The following is a 20,894-nucleotide window of genomic DNA, read 5'->3' as shown; positions in this document are numbered from 1 at the left end:
ACACTTAGAGAGTATTACATTGCTTGTCTACTTATCAGAATGCATTTGTGTAGTTGCTTAAATGAAGTTCCATGTTTATCTTTTTAAAATGTTGCCCTTGGGTTTTTACATAGTGTCAGCTTTTACTTTAATGCCAGGGATTTTGTTCCTATCTAATAATGTCATTTAATATATTTTTCATGCAGAATGTGCAGAAAAGCTATTTGACTTGGTGGATGGTTTTGCCGAAAGCACCAAACGTAAAGCAGCAGTTTGGCCACTACAAATCATTCTCCTTATCTTGTGTCCAGAAATAATCCAGGATATATCCAAAGATGTGGTTGATGAAAACAACATGAATAAGGTAAGGAGGGCAAAATTATTTCCATTATATCTAGATGTGAAGCAGTTTATTTTACTCGAGGTGTGTATTACTTTAGGCTTATTATTTAAGCAAAGTATTTCAGGGAACCATTTAAATTATCATTTTACGTTTCTTTGTTTGATGGACTTAGAAGAGACATACTCATACATAATTTTGTTTGGCAGAGGGAAAATATTACCAGGCAATGATCAAAGATTTAAAATAATCCCTTAGTTTCATTCTTTTGTCTGAGAAGACTAAACGATACCTCTGTTATTATCAAACGTAGTTTCTCTAATATTCACTGCAAGAATTGCCCTACTTGAGTTCATCACTTTTATAGTGTGTTATTTGCATGTACTTAGGGTGTGTGTCCATATAGTGCAACTGAAATTATCTAGTAACTCATTTTAAATATTTTAGAACAGTTTTTCAAAGAATTTTGCCAGGAAGGTAAGGCTCTCGCATATACCATCTATAGTGAAATTGGCACCATGACAACTGGTAATTCTAGGAGGCTCTTAAAATTTTTTTAAATGATCACCTAGGTGATTGAAAAAAAAAGAACTGAGTATTAATCTTAGGGTTTTACTGAAATTTCAATATGCAGTTTGTTTTTGCAAATACTTCATTTTTTGCTGCTTTTGGAGAAATACTCTTAGCTGGCTAAACATGAGATGGGTTCCTTCATGGTTTGCCTGTAGATGGAGATGTTCAGAATCAGCTGAATGATTTATTACTTTGTAGAAGTATTGGACAGGGAATTTATACATTAAAGGGTAAATAAATGAACCAGGTAATCCTTGAGAGTCTGTGATTGCGTGTTACTCCACTTAGGGGTGTATCTCAACTTTTCCATTATGAGGACACCATTTTTCATGGTAGATTGTTTTGGAGCCCTTCAAAATAGTAGGTTTGATGATAAATACTGAGTGTCAACTTGATTGGATTGAAGGATACAAAGTATTGATCCTGGGTGTATCTGTGAGGGTGTTGCCAAAGGAGATTAACAACTGGCTGGGAAAGGCATACCCACCTTTAATCTGGGTGGTGCACCATCTAATCAGCTGTCAGCATAACTGGAGTATAAGCAGGCAGAAAAATGTGAAAAGAGAGACGGGCCTAGCCTCCCAGCCTACATCTTTCTCCTGTGTTGGATGCTTCCTGCCCTCGAACATCAGACTCCAAGTTCTTCAGTTTTGGAACTTGGACTGGCTCTTCTTGCCTCTCAGCCTGCAGATGGCCTATTGTGGGACCTTGTGATCGTGCTAGTTAATACTTAATATCCTGTTTATATAAATATTCTATTACTTCTATCCCTCTAGAGAACCCTAATAGAGATTTTGGTACAAGCAGTGTGGTTCTGGAGGAACAGAATATTAAGGATGGAGTTTCTTTGTTTGTTTGGGGGGTTTCTGGAGTTTGCTGCTTAATATGATTAGACCCTAAAATGCTAAGGACTCTACTTCTAATATTATGGAGAACACTGATAGTCGTTGATGTGAACTGTTTAGAGAGTTTGCAAAATAAATGCATTTGACACTCTTGATTCACCACTAATGAGAGGCAAGGAGTTTAGTCACCCTATACATAATACCTTTGACCATATATGGAGAACCAAGGAACATAATGAAGCTGGTTGGTTGCTCCTAAATTCAGTAGACAAAGTGGTGAAAGAAAATGATGAACTCAGGAATCTGTCTCCCAGCTTCAGAAGCAGATACTGAGCCGTAAATCTGCTAAGATTGACCTGAGTGAGACCCTTATCTCCTGTAGAAAAAGAGCTGAAATTGTGAAAAAACAAACACAAACTCTTACCATGCAAGTGGCTGACCTGCAACAAAAGGTGCATGTACAGCCTAACCAGGTGTCTACTGTTAAAGTGTGGGCATTGATTGGAAAAGAATGGGACCCTGCAACTTGGAAAGGGGATGTGTGGGAGGACCCTGATGAAGCTGGGGACTCTGAGTTTGTAAACTCTGATGAACCTTTTTTGCCAGAAGAAACAGCTTCCCCATCCCCAGTAGTGGCAACATCCCCTCCCTGAGCCATGCTGCCATCAGCCTTTCCACTTTTGTCTGAAGAGATAAACCCTGCACTGCCTGAGGCAACAGGGATGGCCTCCCCTGAGGCAGTTGCCAGGCAAGATAATGTTGATTCTCCTCAGGAGCCACCCCCAACACCCCTGTTTGCTTCTAGACCTATAACCAGACTAAAGTCCTAGCAGGTCCCTAGAGGTGAGGCTGAGAGTGTGACCCATGAGGAGGTATGCTATACTCGTAAAGAACTGCTTGAGTTTTCTAATTTATATAAACAAATCTTACTTAGAGAGGCTTTGGTCACGTTTCACTTCCACAAATCACACTGGTCTATTACATTAGTGATATTATGCTGATTGGATTCTGTGAGCAAGAAGTAGCAAATGCACTAGACTTATTGGTGAGACGTTTGGGTGCCAGAGGATGGGAAATAAATCTGACTAAAACTCAGGGACCTTCTACCTCAGTAAAATTTCTAGGGCTCCAGGGGTGTGGGGCCTGTCAAGATATTCTTTCTAAGGTGAAGGATAAGTTGCTGCATTTGGCCCCTCCTACAAAAAAGAAAGAGGCACAATGCCTAGTGGGCCTACTTGGATTTTGGAGGCAACACATTCCTTATTTAGGTGTGTTACTCTGGCCCATTTATCCAGTGACCCAAAAGACTGCCAGTTCTGCATGGGGTCTAGAACAGGAGAAGGCTCTGCAACAGGTCCAGGCTGCTGTGCAAGCTGCTCTGCCACTTGGGCCATATGACCCAACAGATCCAATGGTGCTTGAAGTTTCAGTGGCAGATAAGGATGCTGTTTAGAGCCTTTGGCAGGCCCCCATAGGTAAATCACAGCAGAGGCCTCTAGGATTTTGGAGCAAGGCCCTGCCATCTTCTGCAGATAACTACTCTCCTTTTGAGATACAGCTCTTGACCTGTTACTGGGCTTTGGTGGAAACTGAATGTTTGACTGTGGGTCTTCAAGTCACCTTGTGACCTGAACTACCTATCTATGAACTGAGTGTGTTCTGACCCATTTAGCCATAAAGTGGGTCGTGCACAACAGCATTCCATCATCAAATGGAAGTGGTACATACACGATCGGGCTCAAGTAGGTCCTGAAGGCACAAGTAAATTACATGAGAAGTGGCTCAAATGCCCATGGTCTCCACTCATGCCACCCTGCCTTCTGTCTCCCCACCTATACCAATGGCCTCATAGGGAGTTCCCTATGATCAGTTGGCAGAGGAAGAGAAGACTAAGGGCCTGGTTCACAGATGGTTCTGCACAATATGCAGGCACCACCTGAAAGTGGACAGCTGCAGCACTACAACCCCTTTCTAGGACATCCCTGAAGGATAGCGGTGAAGGGAAATCTTCCAGTGGGCAGAACTTTGAGCAGTGCATGTGGTTGTGCACTTTGTGTGGAAGGAGAAATGGCCAGATGTGCGATTATATACTGATTTATGGCCTGTAGCCGGTGGTTTGGCTGGATGGTCAGGGACTTGGAAGAAGCATGATTGGAAAATTGGTGACAAAGAGATTTGAGGAAGAGGTATGTGGATAGGCCTCTCTGAGTGGTTAAAAACTGTGAAGATGTTTGTATCTCATGTGAGTGCTCACCAGCGGGTGACCTCAGCAGAGGAGGATTTTAATAATCAAGTGGATAGGATAACCTGTTCTGTGGATACCACTTAGCCTCCTTCCCCAGCTACCCCTCTCCTCGCCCAATGGGCCCATGAACAAAGTGGCCATGGTGGCAGGGATGGAGGTTATGCATGGGCTCAGCAACATGGACTTCACTCACCAAGGCTGACTTGGCTATGGCCACTGCTGAGTGTCCAATTTGCCAGCAGCAGAGACCAACACTGAGCCCTTGATATGACACCATTCCTCAGGGTGATCAGCCAGCTACCTTGTGGCAGGTTGATTATATTGGAACTCTTCCATCATGGAAAGGGCAGAGATTTGTCCTCACTGGAATAGACACTTACTCCTGATATGGGTTTGCCTATCCTGTATGCAGTGCTTCTGCCAAGATTACCATGCGTGGGCTCACAGAATGCCTTACCCACCATCATGGTATTCCACACAGCATTGCCTCTGACCAAGGCACTCACTTTACGGCTAAAGAAGTGTGGCAGTGGGCTCATGCTCATGGAATTCACTGTTTTGTTTTTTTGAGATGGAGTGTTGCTCTGTTGCCAGGCTGGAGTGCAATGGCGCGATCTTGGCTCACAGCAACCTCCACCTCCTGGGTCCAAGCTATTCTCCTGCCTCAGCCTCCCGAGTACCTGGGACTATAGGCGTGCACCACCACGCCCAGCTAATTTTTGTATTTTCAGTAATGATGGGGTTTCACCATGTTGGCCAGGGTGGTCTCAATCTGTTGACCTTGTATCTGCCCCTCTCGGCCTCCCAAAGTGCTTAGGATTACAGGCATGAGCCATCGTGCCTGGCCACACTGGTCTTACCGTGTTCCCCACCATTCTGAAGCAGCTGGATTGCTAGAACAGCGGAATGGCCTTTTGAAGTCACAGTTACAATGCCAACTAGAAGACAGTACTTTGCACAGCTGGAGCAAAGTTTTCCAGAAGTCTGTGTATGCTCTGAATCAGCGTCCAATATATGGTACTGTTTTTCCCATAGCCAGGATTCCCGGGTCCAGGAATCACTCAGCATCACCCCTAGTGATCCACTAGAAAATTTTTCTTCCCTTTCTTGAGACATTATGTTCTGCTGGCCTAGAGGTCTTAGTTCCAGAGGGAGGAATGCTGCCACCAGGAGACACAACGATTCCATTAAACTGGAAGTTAAGATTGCCACCTGGACACACTTTGGGCTCCTCCTATCTTTTTTTTTTTTTTTTTTTTTTTGAGACGGAGTCTCGCTCTGTCACCCAGGCTGGAGTGCAGTGGCGCGATCTCGGCTCACTGCAAGCTCCGCCTCCTGGGTTCACGCCATTCTCCTGCCTCAGCCTCTCTGAGTAGCTGGGACTACAGGCACCCGCCACCATGCCCGGCTAATTTTTTTGTATTTTTAGTAGACACGGGGTTTCACCATGGTCTTGATCTCCTGACCTCGTGATCCACCCACCTCGGCCTTCCAAAGTGCTGAGATTACAAGCGTGAGCCACTGCGCCTGGCTGGGCTCCTCCTATCTTTAAGTCAATAGGCTAAGAATGGAGGAGTTACAGTGTTGGCTGGGGTGATTGACCCTGACTGTCAAGATGAAATCAGTCTACTACTCCACAGCAGAGGTAAAGAAGTGTATGCATGGAGATCCATTAGGGCGTCTGTTAGTATTACCATGTGTTGCCATGCCCTGTGATTAAGGTAAATGGGAAACTACAACAGCCCCATCCAGGCAGGACTACAAATGACCCAGATCCTTCAGGAATGAAAGTTTGGGTCACTCTACCAGGAAAAAAACCACCACCTGCTGAGGTGCTTGCTGAAGGCAAAGGGAATACAGAATGGTTAGTAGAAGAAGGTAGTCATCAATACTAGCTACGACTGCATGACCAGCTGCAGAAACAAGGACTGTAATTGTCATGAGTATTTCCTCCTCCTTTTGTTAAAAACATGTTTGTGCATGTATACACCTGTACTAAGAAAATATCTTCATTTTATTTCCTTTTTCTTTTATCATATGACTTAAGATTTATTGACTTCACATCAGCATTTAAGTATTGTTAACTTTTAGTATTTGGGTTGGGATAGGTGTGTTTCTGGTTGTATGAAGGATAGTTATATTATGTTAGGCATAATTATGACCTTATTGTCTTTATTTGAAGATGATGTATGATCTCAGGAGATATGTATGGGTTCAAGTTGACAAGGGGTGGACTTGTGATGGTTAATACTAAGTGTCAACTTGATTGGATTGAAGGATACAAAGTATTGATCCTGGGTGTGCCTGTGAGGGTGTTGCCAAAGGAGAATGACATTTGAGTCAGTGGGCTGGGAAAGGCAGACTCACCCTTAATCTGGGTGGCTACCATCTAATCAGCTGCCAGTGTGGCTAGAATATAAGCAGGCAGAAAAATGTGAAAAGAGAGACGGGCCTAGCCTCCCAGCCTACATCTTCCTCCTGTGCTGGATGCTTCCTGCCCTCCAGCGTCGGACTCCAAGTTCTTCGGTTTTGGAACTTGGACTGGCTCTCCTTGCTCCTCACCCTGCAGACAGCCTATTGTGGTACCTCGTGATCGTGTGAGTTAATACTTAATAAACTCCCCTTTATATAAGTATCTATTCCCTTAATTCTGTCCCTTTAGAGAACCCTGACTAATACAGTAGGGTGTTTTGTTTTGTTTTGTTTTTTTTTTTGTTTATTGGAAAAATAGAAATAAATAAATAAGCTATAGATTCAGTAGTACTCGAGTGAATTTACGTTTTAATAATCACAACTGTAGCTTTCTAAGTGTTTACTGGTTATTTGTGTATCTTCAGGGAATTGCTGATTTTTCCATTGAATTGTTTGTCTTTTATTGATTTGTAAGGGTATATGTGTACATTTTTACTTGGTTTCATTTTTAAACTTTATGAGTTCTTTTTACTATATAGATATTTAAAATTTGCATGTAGTCACCTCAGCCTTGTTCTTTTTTGTCTCCTAGCTTTTTTGGTCAGATCTCTCTTCCCAGAAGATATTATTCATTTTATTGAGATATAATTCACATACCATAAAATTTATGTTTTTGAAGTGTAAAATTCAGTGATTTTAGTACATTAACAAAGTTGTACAATCATCACCATTATTTCTGTGCAGAACATTTTCATCTTCCCAAAAAGAACCCCGTTAGTAATCACTCCCCGTTCCTCTCGCCTCACTCGCAGCCCTTGGCAACCAGTAATCTAGTTTTTTGTCTCTATAGATTTACTCATTCTAAACTAGACATTTCATACAAATGGAATCATTCAGCATGTTACCTTTTTGTCTGGCAGGTGCCAAGATTTTTGAAGTATGCTTTTTAATTTTTTTCTCGTATTTTCTAGATTTTAAAGTTTAGATTTTTAAATCTTTCTGGATTAAAAAGAAAAGTATTTTTTTTTTTTTTTTTTTTGAGACTGAGTTTCACTCTTGTTGCCCAGGCTGGAGTGCAATGGCACAATCTCTGCTCAGTGCAATCCCCGCCTCTCGGGTTCAAGCGATTCTCCTGCCTCAGCCTCCTGAGTAGCTGGAATTACAGGCATGCGCCACCATGCCCGGCTAATTTTGTATTTTTAGTAGAGATGGAGTTTCTCCATGCTGGTCAGGCTGGTCTCGAACTCCCGACCTCAGATGATCTGCCTGCCTCTGCCTCCCAAAGTGCTGGGATTACTGGCATGAGTCATTGCACCTGGCTAACAAATGTATTTTTAAAAATGTATTACAAAAAAAAAAAAAATTAGTTGGACGTGGTGGCAGGCTCCTATGATCCCAGCTACTCCAGAGGCCGAGCCGGGGAGAATTGCTTGAACCTGGGAGGTGGAGGTTGCTGTGAGCTGAGATCATGCCACTGCACTCCAGCCTGGGCGACAGATCGAGATTCCATCTCAAAAAACAAAACAAAACAAAAAATAAAATAGTATTCTCACCCTTTTCTATTCACATTCCTTCTGAGCTGGTTAGTGTTATTGGCTGGTATGTATCCTTCCACTCACATCTATTTACCCATATATTCAAATGCAAAATATACATACGTAGGGTGGTGGTGGTTGTATTTTAAAATGAAATTATTTTATGCACATTACTCTGCATCGTTATTTATCTAAGAAAATATTTTAGCTGTTCCTCAAAATAGTTGATAGAGATCTAACACATTCCTTTCAATATTAGGTAACATTCTGTTATACTAATGAGCCTCATTTACTCAGCCATTATGCTGAATGGGTGGATATTCAGATGTTTTCAGTTTTTTGACACTATAGCTAAGCCTTAAGTAAATATCTTGTTCATATATCCTTGTTAACTGATGCTCTTAATTCTATAGACTAGAATCTAAAAACTGGGGGTTCCTGTGTCAAGAACATTTGCATTTAAAATTTGTAATAGTTATTACTAGATTTACATTCCCCAATAGTTGCAGCAGATCACAGTTTCATCCCCACTGAATTGCCTATTTTCCTGCATTTTTATCAGGATTAGCTGTTGTTCAATCTTTAAAATTTTGCCACACTAATAAGTTAAGATAGTATCTCATCTCAGGTATTCCTACCTTCTCTTTCAGAGGTAAACTGTGTGATGTGATGGATATGTTATTACCTTGATTGTGGTACTCATTTTACAATGTATAAGTTTATCAGAACATCATGTTGTACACCTTAAATATATACAATTTTTATTTTTGAATCATACCTCAATAAAGCTGAAAAATGTCATTCAGAAAGGAAGCAAACAGTAGATACTAGCATTAAAAATGTGTTATAAATTTTCAAGCATAGAATGATAACATAAGATTAGGAACAAGAATATGTGTATAGACTTAAACATTTATATCTGTGAATATTAATCCATAGATACAAATGTTGAAGGCAAGTTACAATCTTGAAGAAAATGAAAATTATGTTGTGTACCTATAATACAAAAATAAAAATCACACAAAGGCATATACCTTTACTCAAGGATGTATACTCGAGTATACATATTATTTATAATAGGGCAAATTTGAAAACAGCCCAAATGTCCATCAGCTGATGAATGAATAAACCAGTGGTGATGCTTTGAAACTGGAATACTATTCAATAAAAAGGAACTAACTACTGACTCGGCAACGTGTGTAAATCTCAAAAATATTATGCTAAGTGAAAGAAGCCAGGCTCAAGAGATGACATACTATATGATTTCTTAAAACTTCTAGAGAAGACAAAATTCAGGACAGAAAGCAGATCAGTGGATGCCAGGAGTGGGAGTTAGGGGAGGAAATTTATTGCAGAGGAGCAGTAGGGGATTGATTGTGATGTTTGAAATGTTCTATGTCATGATCATGGTTGTGGTTACATGACTATTCTGAAAGTTCATATTTAATAAGTGATATAAAGGAAAAAAGTATTAATGACTTAAACATTAATTATCCAAATGAGAGCACTAATTAAAATTCTCAAATGTTGAGAACAAAGATAGCATCTCATTGTAATTTTTATTCTTTTTAAGGTTAGTGAGGTTTGAAAACAGTTCATATGTTTCTTTGCCATTTGCATGTTTTCTTTTGCAGGTGTCTGTTGACTTCCTCTACCTATTATTCTGTTATGTTGCTTCCAGTTCCTTATGAATTTGCGGAACTTTTTGTATATTAAGAACAGTAATCCTACATTTTTAGTCTGTAAATGTTTTTCCAGTCACCTGTTTCTTTTGACTATAGTATCTGTTTTTAAAAAGAAATATTTGAAATGTACAAAGAATGTAACAGTTCCCCATATTCCTATTAACATTTTTATATTTTGCTCATCTTCTAAGAAATTTATGTGTCCACGAAGAGTCAAACTCTATAAAATATTTTAAGAGATTTATTTTGAACTAAATACGAGTGACCATGGCCCGTGACACAGCCCTCAGGAGGTCCTGAGAACATATGTCCAAAGTGGTTGGGGTACAGCTTGGTTTGATATATTTTAGAAAGGCATGAAACATCAATCAGATACATTTAAGAAATACACTGGTTTGGTTTAGAAAGGCGGGACGACTCAAAGTGGGGGCTTCCAGGACATAAGTAAATTTAAACGTTTTCTGGTTGACGGTTGAGTTTGTCTGAAGACTTGGGATTAATGGAAAGGAATGTCCAGGTTAAGATAAAGGATTGTGGAGACCAGGTTTTGTTGTGCAGAGGAATTTCTCAGCAGACTTCAGAGAGAGAGAAGGTTGTAAAATGTTTCTTATTAGACCTAAAAGGGTGCCTGGCTCTTAGTCGATTATCTCCTGGATCTGGAAAGGAAGGAAGGAAAACAAAGGGAAAAGGGGATTCTCTATAGAATGTGGATGTTTTTTCCCCACAAGAGACTTTGCATGGCAATTTCAAGGTATGGCAAGGAAATATATTTTGGGGCTAAATATTTTTTCCTTGTCTCATAATGTTATGCCAGAGTCAGATTGAAAAGTAAGTCACAATACATAGGGTCAAATAAAACCCATCTGATGAGAATTTATGATTTGTGGGGCATGACTCCCTAGATCCCTTAGGTAGTAGTTTGGGCAAGTTAAAAAATCAGAGCTTAGTCCTCATATGGCTTTTAAAAATTGTGAATAAGTAATACTTCCATAAATTCTGACTTATTACAAATCCCACTAATATCTTTTTTTTCTTTCCCAGGGACAGCCACTGCAAAGGGTTAAATGTGTATTCTTCCAGTCTAGCTTCTACATTTTTATGAGGATGGGGGGGAGATAGGTATATAGTTCAGTGTTTCTCAAAGTGTGGTCTTTAGACCAGCAGCATCAGCGTCACCTGGAAACTTGTGAGAAATGCCAGTTCTTGGTTTCTAACTAAATACTTAGTTTCTCACTAAAAACAGCAGTTTTTATTAAGTCCTTCAGGTGATTGTGATGCACATTGAAGTTTGAGAACCATTGTTCATCTAGGTATTGTCTTTAACTGCTGTATGGTGTTCCCCAAATTGAATATACCCTTTTTTAAAAAAGAGACTAAGTCTTCCTATTATGTTGTCCAGGCTGGTCTCAAACTTCTGGGCTTATGTGATCTTCTTCCACCTCAGCCTTCAGATAGCTGCAGCTATAAGCATGCACCACTGTACCCAGCTTGAATGTACCATATTTTAAATTCCATATTGTCAAGCATTTAAGTTACTTTTCTTTAAAAAATTAACGTTAATGCAAAGGAAACAATTGGCAGAGTGAAAAGACAACCTACAGGATGGGAGAAAATATTTGCAAAGTATATATCCAGCAGAGGATTAATATCTAGAATATACAAGGAACTCTGACATAACAGCAAAAAAAAAAAAAAAAAAAATTAAAAAATGGGCAAATGACCTGAATAGACATTTCTTAAAAGAAGACAGACACATGACCAACAGATATATTTTTTAAAAAAGCTCAACATCACTAGTCATCAGGGAAATGCAAATCAAAACCACAGTGAGATATCATCTCACCCCTGTTAGAATGGCTACTATCAAAAAGACAAAAAATAGCAAATGCTGGCAAAGGTGTGGAGATAAGTGAACTCTTATATGTGGCTAGTGAGAATGTAAACTAGTACAGCCACTATGGAAAACAGTGTGAAGGTTCCTCAAAAAAACTGCAAATAGAACTACCATGTGATCCAACAATTCATTATTGGACATTTATCCAAAGGAAGGGAAATCAGTATATTGAAGAGACATCTGTACCCCCAAGTTCATTGCAGCACTATTCACAATAGACAAGATATGGAATCATCCTAAGTATCTAACAACAGATGAATGCATAAAGAAAATATGGTATGTATACACAATGGAATAGTATTCAGCCATAAAAAAAGAATGAAATTCTGTATTTTGAGGCATGTGGATTGAATTGGAGGACATTATATTAAGTGAAATAAGCCAGGGACAGAACATTAAACACTGCGTGTTCTCATCCATACGTGGAAGCTAAAAAAAAGTTGATCTCATAGAAGTAAAAAGTAGAACAGAATACTACAGGCTGGGAAGGATAGGGTGTGGGGAGGGTAGGGAGCGATTTGTTAAAGGATTCAAAATTACAGCTAGATAGGAGGAGTAAGTTCTAGTGTTGTATACCACTGTAAGATGGCTGTAATCTTTTTTTTAAATTATTATACTTTTAAGTTTTAGGGTACATGTGCACAATGTGCAGGTTTGTTACATATGTATCCATGTGCCATGTTGTTGTGCTGCACCCATTAACTCGTCATTTAGCATTAGATATATCTCCTAATGCTGTCCCTCCCCCTTCCCCCCACCCCACAACAGTCCCCAGAGTGTCATGTTCCCCTTCCTGTGTCCATGTGTTCTCATTGTTCAGTTCCCACCTGTGAGTGAGAACATGCAGTGTTTAGTTTTTTGTCCTTGCGATAGTTTACTGAGAATGATGGTTTCCAGTTTCATCCATGTCCCTACAAAGGACATGAACTCATCATTTTTTATGGCTGCATAGTATTCCATGGTGTATATGTGCCACATTTTCTTAATCCAGTCTATCGTTGTTGGACATTTGGATTGGTTCCAAGTCTTTGCTATTGTGAATAGTGCCGCAATAAACATACGTGTGCATGTGTCTTTATAGCAGCATGATTTATAGTCCTTTGGGTATATACCCAGTAATGGGATGGCTGGGTCAAATGGTATTTCTAGTTCTAGATCCCTGAGGAATCGCCACACTGACTTCCACCATGGTTGAACTAGTTTACAGTCCCACCAACAGTGTAAAACTGTTCCTATTTCTCCACATCCTCTCCAGCACCTGTTGTTTCCTGACTTTTTAATGATGGCCATTCTAACTGGTGTGAGATGGTATCTCACTGTGGTTTTGATTTGCATTTCTCTGATGGCCAGTGATGATGAGCATTTCTTCATGTGTTTTTTTGGCTGCATAAATGTCTTCTTTTGAGAAGTGTCTGTTCATGTCCTTCGCCCACTTTTTGATGAGGTGGTTTGTTTTTTTCTTGTAAATTTGTTTGAGTTCATTGTAGATTCTGGATATCAGCCCTTTGTCAGATAAGTAGGTTGCGAAAATTTTCTCCCATTCTGTAGGTTGCCTGTTCACTCTGATGGTAGTTTCTTTTGCTGTGCAGGAGCTCTTTAGTTTAATTAGATCCCATTTGTCAATTTTGGCTTTTGTTGCCATTGCTTTTGGTGTTTTAGACATGAAGTCCTTGCCCATGCCTATGTCCTGAATGGTATTGCCTAGGTTTTCTTCTAGGGCTTTTATGGTTTTAGGTCTAACATGTAAGTCTTTAATCCATCTTGAATTAATTTTTGTATAAGGTGTAAGGAAGGGATCCAGTTTCAGCTTTCTACATGTGGCTAGCCAGTTTTCCCAGCACCATTTATTAAATAGGGAATCCTTTTCCCATTGCTTGTTTTTGTCAGGTTTGTCAAAGATCAGATAGTTGTAGATATGTGGCATTATTTCTGAGGGCTCTGTTCTGTTCCATTGATCTATATCTCTGTTTTGGTACCAGTACCATGCTGTTTTGGTTACTGTAGCCTTGTAGTATAGTTTGAAGTCAGGTAGCGTGATGCCTCCAGCTTTGTTCTTTTGGCTTAGGATTGACTTGGAATGCGGGCTCTTTTTTGGTTCCATATGAACTCTAAAGTAGTTTTTTCCAATTCTGTGAAGAAAGTCATTGGTAGCTTGATGGGGATGGCATTGAATCTATAAATTACCTTGGGCAGTATGGCCATTTTCATGATATTGATTCTTCCAACCCATGAGCATGGAATGTTCTTCCATTTGTTTGTATCCTCTTTCATTTCCTTGAGCAGTGGTTTGTAGTTCTCCTTGAAGAGGTCCTTCACGTCCCTTGTAAGTTGGATTCCTAGGTATTTTATTCTCTTTGAAGCAATTGTGAATGGGAGTTCACTCATGATTTGGCTCTCTGTTTGTCTGTTACTGGTGTACAAGAATGCTTGTGATTTTTGTACATTGATTTTGTATCCTGAGACTTTGCTGAAGTTGCTTATCAGCTTAAGGAGATTTTGGGCTGAGACAGTGGGGTTTTCTAGATACACAATCATGTCATCTGCAAACAGGGACAATTTGACTTCCTCTTTTCCTAATTGAATACCCTTTATTTCCTTCTCCTGCCTGATTGCCCTGGCCAGAACTTCCAGCACTATGTTGAATAGGAGTGGTGAGAGAGGGCATCCCTGTCTTGTGCCAGTTTTCAAAGAGAATGCTTCCAGTTTTTGCCCATTCAGTATGATATTGGCTGTGGGTTTGTCATAGATAGCTCTTATTATTTTGAGATACGTCCCATCAATACCTAATTTATTGAGAGTTTTTAGCATGAAGGTTGTTGAATTTTGTCAAAGGCCTTTTCTGCATCTATTGAGATAATCATGTGGTTTTTGTCTTTGGTTCTGTTTATATGCTGGATTACATTTATTGATTTGCGTATATTGAACCAGCCTTGCATCCCAGGGATGAAGCCCACTTGATCATGGTGGATAAGCTTTTTGTTGTGCCGCTGGATTCGGTTTGCCAGTATTTTATTGAGGATTTTTGCATCAATGTTCATCAAGGATATTGGTCTGAAATTCTCTTTTTTGGTTATGTCTCTGTCAGGCTTTGGTATCAGGGTGATGCTGGCCTCATAAAATGTGTTAGGGAGGATTCCCTCTTTTTCTGTTGATTGGAATAGTTTCAGAAGGAATGATACCAGTTCCTCCTTGTACCTCTGGTAGAATTCGGCTGTGAATCCATCAGGTCCTGGACTCTTTTTTGTTGGTAAGCTATTGATTATTGCCACAATTTCAGAGCCTGCTATTGGTCTATTCAGAGATTCAACTTCTTCCTGGTTTAGTCTTGGGAGGGTGTATTTGTCAAGGAATTTATCCATTTCTTCTAGATTTTCTAGTTTATTTGCGTAGAGGTGTTTGTAGTATTCTCTGGTGGTAGACTGTATTTCTGTGGGATCGGTGGTGATATCCCCTTTATCATTTTTTATTGCATCTATTTGATTCTTCTCTCTTTTCTTCTTTATTAGTCTATCAGTTTTGTTGATCTTTTCAAAAAACCAGCTCCTGGATTTGTTAATTTTTTGAAGGGTTTTTTGTGTCTCTATTTCCTTCAGTTCTGCTCTGATTTTAGTTATTTCTTGCCTTCTGCTAGCTTTTGAATGTGTTTGCTCTTGCTTTTCTAGTTCTTTTAATTGTGATGTTAGGGTGCCAATTTTAGATCTTTCCTGCTTTCTCCTGTGGGCATTTAGTGCTATAAATTTCCCTCTACACACTGCTTTGAATGTGTTCCAGAGATTCTGGTATGTTGTGTCTTTGTTCTCATTGGTTTGAAAGAACATCTTTATTTCTGCCTTCATTTCGTTATGTACCCAATAGTCATTCAGGAGCAGGTTGTTCAGTTTCCATGTAGTTGAGCGGTTTTGAGTGAGTTTCTTAATCCTGAGTTCTAGTTTGATTGCACTGTGGTCTGAGAGACAGTTTGTTATAATTTCTGTTCTTCTACATTTGCTGAGGAGAGCTTTACTTCTCACCATGTGGTCAATTTTGGAATAGGTGTGGTGTGGTGCTGAAAAAAATGTATATTCTGTTGATTTGGGGTGGAGAGTTCTGTAGATGTCTATTAGGTCCGCTTAGTGCAGAGCTGAGTTAAATTCCTGGGTATCCTTGTTAACTTTCTGTCTCGTTGATCTGTCTAATGTTGACAGTGGGATGTTAAAATCTCCCATTATTATTGTGTGGGAATCTAAGTCTCTTTGTAGGTCACTCAGGACTTGCTTTATGAATCTGGGTGTTCCTGTATTCGGTGCATATATATTTAGGATAGTTAGCTCTTCTGATCTTTGCTGGCTTAAAGTCTATTTTATCAGAGACTAGGATTGCAACCCCTGCCTTTTTTTGTTTTCCATTTGCTCGGTGGATCTTCCTCCGTCCCTTTATTTTGAGTCTATGTGTGTCTCTGCATGTGAGATGGGTTTCCTGAATACAGCACACTGATGGGTCTTGACTCCTTATCCAATTTGCCGGTGTGTGTCTTTTAATTGGAGCATTTAGTCCATTTACATTTAAAGTTAATATTGTTATGTGTGAATTTGATCCTGTCATTATGATGTTAGCTGGTTATTTTGCTCATTAGTTGATGCAGTTTCTTCCTGGCCTCGATGGTCTTTACAATTTGGCATGTTTTTGCAGTGGCTGGTACTGGTTGTTCCTTTCCATGTTTAGTGCTTCCTTCAGGAGCTCTTTTAGAGCAGGCCTGGTGGTGACAATATCACTCAGCATTTGCTTGTCTGTAAAGTATTTTATTTCTCCTTCACTTATGAAGTATAGTTTGGCTGGATATGAAATTCTGGCTTGAAAATTCTTTTCTTTAAGAATGTTGAATATCGGCCCCCACTCTCTTCTGGCTTGTAGAGTTTCTGCTGAGAGATCAGCTGTAAGTCTGATGGGCTTTCCTTTGTGGGTAACCCGACCTTTCTCTCTGGCTGCCCTTAACATTTTTTCCTTCATTTCAACTTTGGTGAATCTGACAATTATGTGTCTTGGAGTTGCTCTTCTCAAGAGTATCTTTGTGGCATTCTCTGTATTTCCTGAATCTGAATCTTGGCCTGCCTTGCTAGACTGGGGAAGTTCTCCTGGATAATATCTTGCAGAGTGTTTTCCAACTTGGTTCCATTCTCCCCGTCACTTTCAGGTACACCAATCAGACGTAGGTTTGGTCTTTTCACATAGTCCCATATTTCTTGGAGGCTTTGTTCATTTCTTTTTGTTCTTTTTTCTCTAAACTTCCCTTCTCACTTCATTTCATTTATTTCATCTTCCATCACTGATACCCTTTCTTCCAGTTGATCGCAATGGCTACTGAGGCTTCTGCATTCTTCACGTAGTTCTCGAAACTTGGCTTTCAGCTCCATCAGCTCCTTCAAGCACTTCTCTGCATTTGTTATTTTAGTTATACATTCGTCTATTTTTTTTCAAAGTTTTTAACTTCTTTGCCATTGGTTTGAATTTCCTCCTGTAGCTCAGAGTAGTTTGATTGTCTGAAGCCTTCTTCTCTCAACTCGTCAAAGTCATTCTCTGTCTAGCTTTGTTCCGTTGCTGGTGAGGAACTGTGTTCCTTTGGAGGAGGAAAGGCGCTCTGCTTTTTAGAGTTTCCAGTTTTTCCGCTCTGTTTTCTCCCCATCTTTGTAGTTTTTTCTACTTTTGGTCTTTGATGATGGTGATGTACAGATGGGTTTTTGGTGTGGGTGTCCTTTCTGTTTGTTAGTTTTCCTTCTGACAGACAGGACCCTCAGCTGCAGGTCTGTTGGAGTTTGCTAGAGGTCCACTCCAGACCCTGTTTGGCTGGGTGTCAGCAGCGGTGGCTACAGAACAGCAGATTTTCGTGAACCGCAAATTCAGCTCTCTGATCGTTCCTCTGGAAGTTTTGTCTCAGAGGAGTACCCGGAGTGAGGCGTCAGACTGTCCCTACTGGGGGGTGCCTCCCAGTTAGGCTGCTTGGGGGTCAGGGACCCACTTTAGGAGGCAGTCTGCCTGTTCTCAGATCTCCAGCTGCGTGCTGGGAGAACCACTACTCTCTTCAAAGCTGTTAGACAGGGACATTTAAGTCTGCAGAGGTTACTGCTGACTTTTTGTCTGTGCCCTGCCCCCAGAGGTGGAGCCTACAGAGGCAGGCAGGCCTCCTTGAGCTGTGGTGGGCTCCACCTAGTTCCATCTTCCTGGCTGCTTTGTTTACCTAAGCAAGCCTGGGCAATGGCGGGCGCCCCTCCCCCAGCCTTGCTGCCGCCTTGCAGTTTGATCTCAGACTGCTGTGCTAGCAATCAGCCAGACTCCGTGGGCGTAGGACCCTCCGAGCCAGGTGCGGGACACAATCTCCTCGTGTGCCGTTTTCCAAGCCTGTTGAAAAGCGCAGTATTAGGGTGAGAGTGACCTGATTTTCCAGGTGCCGTCTGTCACCCCTTTCTTTGACTAGGAAAGGGAACTCCCTGACCCCTTGCGCTTCCCGAGTGAGGCAATGCCTCGCCCTGCTTCGGCTTGCGCAGGGTGCACTGCACCGACTGTCCTGCACCCACTGTTTGGCACTCCCTAGTGAGATGAACCCGGTACCTCAGATGGAAATGCTGAAATCACCCCTCTTCTGTGTCGCTCACGCTGGGAGCCGTAGACCGGAGCTGTTCCTATTTGGCCATCTTGGCTCCATCTCTAAGATGGCTGTAATTAACAATATATTACACAGTTTCAAAGAGCTAGGAGGAGGATGTTGAATGTTCACAGCACAAAGAAATGGTAAGAGATGATGGGTATGGTAATTACCTTGATTTGATCTCTGTATAGCTATGAAAACGTTACTATGTTCTTCATAAATATTAATACATCAAAAAATTTAAAATTAATAATGAACAAAAGATAAAGGGTCCTGAACTCTAGTTTTAGAGCTGAATTGTATCCAGTCAGATAGTTTCTATGTTATTTAAACGTTCACTTTAAATTTGGAGCTGAAATATATTTGGAAATCTTTACTTTTAGTATGTTCATTTGTGTGTGTGTGAAGTAAACTTGGTTGGCTATTGGCATATGTATTGGGTAGCTGCTTAATAAAACATTTCCTTCCAGTGCTTCAGCTTTCTGATGCTTAGAAAATATGTATATTTAACATAATATGCATTATCACTTTTGAAAGTAACTAATTATTCTAACAGTTATTTGTGCCAAATTAGTAATGTGAATTCAGGAACTATCAGTCTTTTCTATGGCCTGGAATAATTTAAATAATAGAAATTATCTGATTAGATAGAAATCATTGTAAAATCATCAAGGTTAGAAGCTGTTAAGATTTCCTTTGACTTTTGCTTATCATTAGTTTTAAAGAAAAAAATAAATTGACATAATGGACATTTCCACTGTACATCAGGAAGGGAATTCAGTGGAAAAGTAAGCTTCCTATTCACTCTTGACCTTCAGTTTATACTTTTTTTCCTAAGTCAAGTACTGCTACTGGTTTCTTACGCTATTTCTAAAACTAGCCTATCTGTCTATTGCTTATTTAAAATAACTCATTAATCATCTTTTATTTGAGCTCCCTTATGGATCTGTGTAGTTTTTCTGTCTCTTTTTAAAACTTTGTGGTAAAATACACATAACATAAAATTTACCATCTTAGCCATTTTTAAGCATATGGTTTAGTAGCACTATCTTTCACATCATTGTGCAATCAATCTCCAAAACCTTTTCATCTTGCAAAACAAATTCTGTATCTATTAAACAGCTCTCCATTCTTCCCTACCCCCAACTCCTGGCAACCGTCTTTTTACTTTCTGTCTCTCTGAATTTGACTACCTCATACAAGTGGACTCATACAGTATTTGTCTTTTTGACATGGGCTTATTTTACTTAGCATAATGTCCTCCAGTTCCATTCATGTTGCCTTGAAAGACAGGATTTCATTCTTTTTTGTGGCTGAAATAGTATTCATCCGTGTTGTAGCATGTCAGGATTTCCTTCCTCTTTAAGGCTGAGTGATATATTCCATTGTATGTATATACCAACATTTTATTTATCTGAATTTATCTGCCAATGGATTTTTCAGTTGTTTCTACCTTTTGGCTATTATAAATAATGCTACTGTGAACATGGGTGTACAAATAACTTCAAGACCCTGCTTTTAATTCTTCTGAATATATATCCAGAAGTGTAATTGCTGGATCATATGGTTATTTTATTTTTGATTTTTTGAAGAATTTCTGTTGTTTTTAAAGTCACTTTTGATGGTTTGTTCTTTGCTAGAAAATATATATTTCAATTTTATGAGGGCAGAGTTGCATATAATACTTACATATTTTACTTGTACAATTATATAAAGGTTATATTATATTTCCATATTCTCATATAATTATCTTTAGTATCCATGTTTGTAACTGTTTACTCATTTCTCTTTCCTCGTTCATGTTTACTATTTTATTGGTCTTTAAAGCCTAGTTTTTGATTTTATTTCCTAGCATTTAAATTTTTCTGTTTCATTAATTTTAGCTTTCATTTTATTTATACTGTTATTTCTTGAGGCAATGGCTTGTTTCATCTATTTTCAGTTTTTAAAAAAACTGTAAAGTATTTATAAGGCTCTAAATTTTATTTTATTTTTTTAGTTATAGGAATTTTTAATATATCCTGGTTATTCATCCCTTATGAGATACATTATTTGCAAGTATTTTCTCCCACTCTGTGGATTGTTGTTTCATCTTCTTGATAGTGTCCTTTGATACACAGAAGTTTTTATTTTGATGAAGTCCAGTTTATCTGTTTTTTTCTTTTGTTGTCTGTGCTTTTTTGGTATCTTATACAAGAAATCTTTGCCAAATCCAATATTGAAAATATTTTTTTCCTATATTTTCTTCTAGGAGTTTTATAGCTTTACTGTTAAGTTTTGGTCTTTCATCTGTTTTGAGTTAATTTTTGTATATGGTGTAAGAAAAGGGTCCATCTTCATTCTTTTGCATGTGGATAATCAGTTTTCCTAGCATCATTTGTTGAAAAGACCGTCCTTCCTCTATTGAATGGTTTTAGCACCTTTGTCAAAAATTGGTCATATGTGTGAGGGTTTCTTTCTAGGCTCTCTATTCCATTGGTCTGTAGGACTGTGCTTATGCTAGTACCACATTGTTTTGATTACTGTAGCTCTGTAGTAAGTTTTCAAGTAAGAAAGTGTGAGTTCTCCAACTTTATTCTTTCGAGATAGTTTTGACTATTATGCAGCTGTTTGAGATTCCATATGAATTTTAGGATGAGTCTTTCTTTTTTTTTTTGAGACGGAGTCTCGCTCTGTCGCCCAGGCTAGAGTGCAGTGGCGCGATCTTGGCTCACTACAAGCTCCACCTCTCGGGGTGATGCCATTCTACTGCCTCAGCCTCCCAAAT

At 39.5% G+C, this 20,894-nt stretch overlaps 1 protein-coding gene across 5 annotated transcripts in view; it reads left to right on the top strand.

Annotated features, from left to right (window-relative positions):
- NF1 (neurofibromin 1) overlaps positions 1 to 20,894 on the top strand; it is a 284,759-nt gene that overhangs the window by 85,691 nt on the left and 178,174 nt on the right. For all 5 annotated transcript variants that reach the window (XM_003280199.2, XM_030800221.1, XM_003280198.2 and 2 more), the window contains exon 8: positions 186 to 343. In XM_003280199.2, the coding sequence (XP_003280247.1) occupies positions 186 to 343 (158 nt within the window). The remainder of the gene's footprint in view (positions 1 to 185; positions 344 to 20,894) is intronic.

Source organism: Nomascus leucogenys, chromosome 19 (assembly GCF_006542625.1).
Source record: "Nomascus leucogenys isolate Asia chromosome 19, Asia_NLE_v1, whole genome shotgun sequence".
NCBI lineage: Eukaryota > Metazoa > Chordata > Mammalia > Primates > Hylobatidae > Nomascus > Nomascus leucogenys.
Note: the sequence above shows the minus strand (reverse complement) of the source record. Positions and strands in the feature narration are given on the sequence as shown.